Here is a 5,509-nt window from a genome sequence, read left to right as displayed (position 1 = left end):
AAAGCAATTCTAGAGGTGTAGAATCAATTCTGGATAATTTTAAGATGTTTGGTTTGACAAAAGTAGAATTGATTCTGTCTCCAGAATTGATTCTACTTGAAGCTAGAATTTGTAGCTTCTGCATCCAGAATTGATTCGGGATGATTTTTACACTGTAATTTATTATTCAACTCACTTTTACAAAATTATATCCAAACATAAATCAATTCTGCTAAACTCAATTCTGCTAAAATCAATTCTACCAAACTCAATTCTACTAAAATCAATTCTGTTCACCGCCAATCCAAACACACCCTAAAGCTACTGATATTTTAATATTTTTAAATTAAACAATATTGAATATAAGGGCTTCAAATATAACAAATAGCCTAATTTAACACTATTTTAACATTTAACAGATAAACTTGGGCCTTTAAAAATTACAAATGGCATTCGAAGAATCATTTACATTGATCTAATAAACCATTCACACTAAATTTCAAATTTGTTAAATTTTCTACCTAGTGTTAATATAATACCAATAATATCTCCAGCAGCAAGCAAATCATCACACAACCTCTTAATAAATCTTCAAATATTGTACAAATAAACTCATCAAATTAAATATGGGGAATCATTCAACTGAAGCAAACACAAAACATGAATTAATGAAAAATCAATAGAAATCTTTAGAATTGACATACATGAATTGCAATAAAAAATAATGGTCCTACAAATAAATTTTGACGAATGCTATAGCGCAATTATTCTCGTTGTTTGGAAGTGGTTTAGATCAGTTAATAATTCTTCTTCTCTTGTATAAAGAGGTAGTCGGTTCCTTGCGTGTAATCTTTTCTTGTGATTAATTCCATTACTTATTGAAAAAAAAAAATCCTAAATCATCTATAGAATTGACACCAAAAAAAAAATAAACCTGAAGTAGAAAACATCTTACAGGAAACATGAATGGACATTGGCACTAAGGTAAAGTATAACGAAATCAAAAGTTATTAATTGAGTAGAAGGTTTAACTGTAACTATCTAAAGAGTGAATAATCAGAAGCAGTAAATAAAGCGAAGAGAATTATCTTTAACATTGATACTGATATAAGGTATTAGAAACAATTACAAGTAGATTGAGACACAAACAACAAATTAAATTGTAAAAAAAAAAAATAGAAACTTCACACAAGTAACTTGTTACACAAAACTTATAAATAATTATTATTGCTACAAAATTGAAAAATACTAACAGTAGTAACCGATTACTTGCAAATACATAACCAATTACACCTTCGACAAAACCACTTTCTCTTAGCTTATTTGACTTTTCTTCGTACCTATATAACCCTGTTACACTTTTGTGGTAACCAATTACAACACTTAAATGTATTTTCACTTAATGTTCAAATCATCTATGATTGGATTGAACACCCAAACATTTGGTAAAATTTATAAAATCACAACAACAAAAATTCAACACATGCATATATTATAAAATGCAGAGACCAAATGTGATCTAAGACAAATGGTTTAGAATTAAGTTCTTTGTTTGTAAAACAATAATATTTGAACATAAGATAGATGGTGACCAAATAAATATTAAATGTCCAAATTAGTTAAGAAGGGAATGAATGGATCATCTAAAAGCTGCCAGAAGTTTAGGGATCAAATAATTTGCAGCTATACGGTTTGTCTTCTCAGTAGGATGAAAGGCATCCCAAAACACATATTTGTTTGCGTCTTTGCATGTAAGTGGATTCTTGTCACTGCATAAGTAACTCATCTCAAATGTTCCAGTAGAACAACATGCCTTCTCTGTCTCCTCAAATCCTACAAAACAAGATATATACATGAAAGTTGTCTGGAAATTTCATATAAATAAATAAATAATTTAAAAAACTAAAAATTAAAATAATATTAGATAATATCATAAAATTATTTTTGTTTTAATTTTTGTTATATGTTGGATGTGCGTTGGGATTGTGTCCAAGCAAGATTTTTGAGGCTCAAAACAATACTAAAAACAATCATATTTTGTTGCTTGTTTGGTAGATAGGTGACCTGGCCCTCCATAAATTTCTATTAATGACCAATTATAAAAGCATACCTAATAAAACTTTAGTAGGGTACAAAATATATAAAAGTTTCTTGCTGGCTACGTTTAATAATTTCAAGTAGGTGCTCAAAACAGAGCTTTTTCATTAATTCCAATAGTTAATTCATGTCAGAATACAACTTATTGTTACTTTTAATCAAATAGTACATTCTTTTCTTCTCTATGATCTTAATAATAATAATAATTTAATCTTGTTTGTTTTTTAGTTTTAAAGCATCAAGTTGATTATTTATGCTTTTTCTTAAATGTGGATTTTTTTTTATATCAAAACTAATAGAGAATATTAGATTTTTATTTACTTTTTCTTTCAATTTTACTTATTATTTTTATTTTTTATATATAAACTTTTTTAATTAAAAACATTATTCTTTCAAATACACTTTAAAAATATTGAGAAAATTAAAATAAAAATCAGAAGCAGAAAATAAATTTTACTAAGTTAATTGTATCAAATTATTTGTATTAATTAAATAATACAATTAAAAATTAAAAATTAAAACTGATTAAAACTAAAGTCTAATTTTTTTTAAATATTGATATTCTATCTTACGATTATTGATTATACTAAAGTCAATAGTTGTTTTAAAAATGATAAGTTGAGTTGAGATACTTCTAACAAGAGTGTTATTAAAAGAAATAACTATTGAGATCCGTCCATTTAACACACTATTTTTGGATGGGGTAGATTGAAAATTTGAAAATGTCACTATTGAGAATGAAAACTCATAAGACACATAAATCAAAACAAATATAGAAAACATACCATAAAAAGAAGGTCTTGAAATGATATCAAAGACAATATCATAAGCATTTGCCGACAAAGCTTTCAATTGAGGAAGCTCCTTATTCACCTTATAAATCATTTTCTCCAACTTTGCATTAAACTGCAAAGCCACTTTATTATATTTCTTATTGCAACCATGGTCACCAAAAATATTTGCAGCCCTCTCTAATGGAAGACACCCCATAGGAACAAGACCAGTTATTGATAATTTCCTAGCACCAAGTGAGTGCAATTTTCTCACAAAATTTTCAGCAATATCCACTAGGAAATCTTGGTATTGTGACACTGTGAAATGAAGTTGTCTTGTTGGGAAAATATAGTAGTTTTCAAGAAAATCATTGGTTCCTAAACTTATTAGGTATAATGCTTCACTTATGATTTCATTTGCCTTCTTTTCACCAACATGGGCTCTTAGTTTTGCCTGATACTCTTTGTAGAAGTCTATCTCCTTCCATAGTGGTATCACATTCTGTAAAATATTGACAACCCATGTTAATTAATTAATTAATTAAAAAAATAAATAATTAAGTTAACTATATTTAATCCAAAGTGATAAGTTGTTTTTCATCTCGATCAGACACCGAAATAAAATATGACAAATATACAATAACACTTTATGTTACTTCGAAAAATCTTCAGATGTTAAAAACATATTTTATCCGATGTAAAATGTATTTTATGTATATGTATTTTATGTATACCTTTTATTGATACATTAAAAATATTAATATTATGCTAATTTTAGTGTGTTGCCATTGAATACTATTTTTTCTATCACTTTGTTTCTCTCGACAATACATATGGTACCACACCTTGTCATGTCTAAGGTGTCACTAGCATAGCTACCACAACATATCTCCATTAATTATCATGAACAACCTCTTTAACTTTCTTGACAACCCTATCTTGTAGGATTTTAATACCATCAATGATTGAAGGTGTATATATTATTATTTGGATTCTTTTCTTTTAATAGTCTATTTTGAATCGTTGATGAGTCTATATAGGACTCTTAATTTTAGTCTTTTATTGACTAAATTCAACCTAACTCTTATTTTTAGTTTTGTTTCTGATAGTATCCTATCTTCTTAGTGTAATTAAAAAGATTAATTCTTCTATAAATTAATTTTTTATGTCAAAGATAGATTAAAATAGATGGCAAAATTTTAATTTAAAAAATTTAATATTATTGTATATTTAGAATTGGATTCGAGTTTAGAACCTTGGATTAAGATGAACATACTCTTTACCTCTCATTCAATTATTATTTGGTATTTTTATTCTTCTTTAAGTAAAAAATATTAAATTAGACTTTCTATAATTTGGTTTTTGGCTCTAAAAATTCATTTATGGAAGGCTTTTTTTGTTTGACAAAGTTCATTTAAAGAAGTGATATCAATTTGAAAATTTTATTTAATTTATTAAATAAAATAAGACTAGCTTTAGTGCCCAAAAAAATTATCTTAACAAAAAAATCACTATTATATTAGTGACTATATATTTGAACAATTGGTTAGAAAAAGAAACTTACAAGTACATCAGAAGTTGCATTATCATATCCAGTTCCAGCAGAAGCAAAGCAAACACCAGTAACAAAATCATCCATGGTATAAGCAGGATCCAGATATGCTGGTATATTCTTCTTAACACCAAAAGCCTCGGCGATGAAGTCCGGTGGAACGCGGCCGTTACAAAACCGACCGGTGGGGCGGCCGCCTTCGAAGTCGCGGCCATAGGGTTTAAAGTTGCTCTTGAGAAGTGTTGCTATCTTATTGTTGTTTCCAGAATCCACAGAAGAATCACCAAACACAATTACTGCTGGTACATTATTTCTAGTTTTACAGGCCACCATGATAACTTGGGTTATTAATATTGCCCATGTTATGCAAATGTATATAGGCCTCATGATATATAATAATGATTATGTAACTGTGGTTATATTTCTTTTTGGAGAAGCTATTCTGGCTTCCACAGAAACTTTATACATGTATATATAGTAGTTTTTCAAGGATAGATAAATGTGATTAATGCTGACAGAAAGTTTGGTTGGGAGTTTTTAATGATCAGTTTGTATGTGGTTCTAACTTTTTTGGTGTATATATATATATATATATATATATATATATATATATATATATATATATGGCTGAGGCTTAAATGGTTAAACGGTTAAGGTATAATTCGTCTCAAATTTGCTCTACTTGACTCGAGGTATATAAGTCGATTCACATTGAAAGCAATGTATATTTTCTGATCTTCACTTTTCACTACACTCATCTTGAATCTTGAATTAACTTGAGCGTTGGAGTGTTAACCATGCAGGTCCACCCTGCGCTACTGTAACAGGGATCAACACAGCCAATTCAAAACCATCTGTTTCTAAATTATCTCCAATTCTGGTTCCTAAATGGAAAAGTGGTGTTGTCTATGGGAAACGACTTCAAATTCCTACTATTTTCACGATTTTAAATTCAATCTCCGATTTACTAGTTCGTAACCTCCTCAGGTCACCAAATCAAGAGCATTCAGAATCAAACACGGAGATTTGTCGCATTCAATCCAATCACTTATCGTTTCAACTACGATTCATCGAAATTCAAGATCTCTGATTCCCTCTGGAACACCGC

General features: G+C 28.5%; 1 protein-coding gene across 1 annotated transcript; it reads right to left on the bottom strand.

The window, feature by feature from the left end:
• Positions 1-1,222: 1,222 nt before the first annotated feature.
• On the bottom strand, positions 1,223-4,943 carry LOC131621081 (GDSL esterase/lipase At2g42990-like). The gene is made up of 3 exons (XM_058892291.1): positions 4,414-4,943; positions 2,862-3,351; positions 1,223-1,812 (listed from the first exon to the last, which is right to left on the bottom strand). Exons 1-3 carry the CDS (start codon positions 4,786-4,788, stop codon positions 1,619-1,621), a joined length of 1,059 nt encoding a protein of 352 aa, XP_058748274.1. The 5' UTR covers positions 4,789-4,943; the 3' UTR covers positions 1,223-1,618.
• Positions 4,944-5,509: the final 566 nt, after the last annotated feature.

The sequence above is a fragment of the Vicia villosa genome, linkage group LG7 (assembly GCF_029867415.1).
Source record: "Vicia villosa cultivar HV-30 ecotype Madison, WI linkage group LG7, Vvil1.0, whole genome shotgun sequence".
Taxonomy (NCBI): Eukaryota; Viridiplantae; Streptophyta; class Magnoliopsida; order Fabales; family Fabaceae; genus Vicia; species Vicia villosa.
Note: the sequence above shows the minus strand (reverse complement) of the source record. Positions and strands in the feature narration are given on the sequence as shown.

Bases quoted from the DNA above. Each gene is read 5' to 3' on its own strand.
- LOC131621081 (XM_058892291.1), bottom strand. From the start codon at position 4,788: ATGAGGCCTATATACATTTGCATAACATGGGCAATATTAATAACCCAA. The intron at 3,352-4,413 runs GTAAGTTTCTTT...AATATTTTACAG, and splicing joins ATGCAACTTCTGATGTACTT to AATGTGATACCACTATGGAA. The intron at 1,813-2,861 runs GTATGTTTTCTA...CTTGTTTTGTAG, and splicing joins TTCAAGACCTTCTTTTTATG to GATTTGAGGAGACAGAGAAG.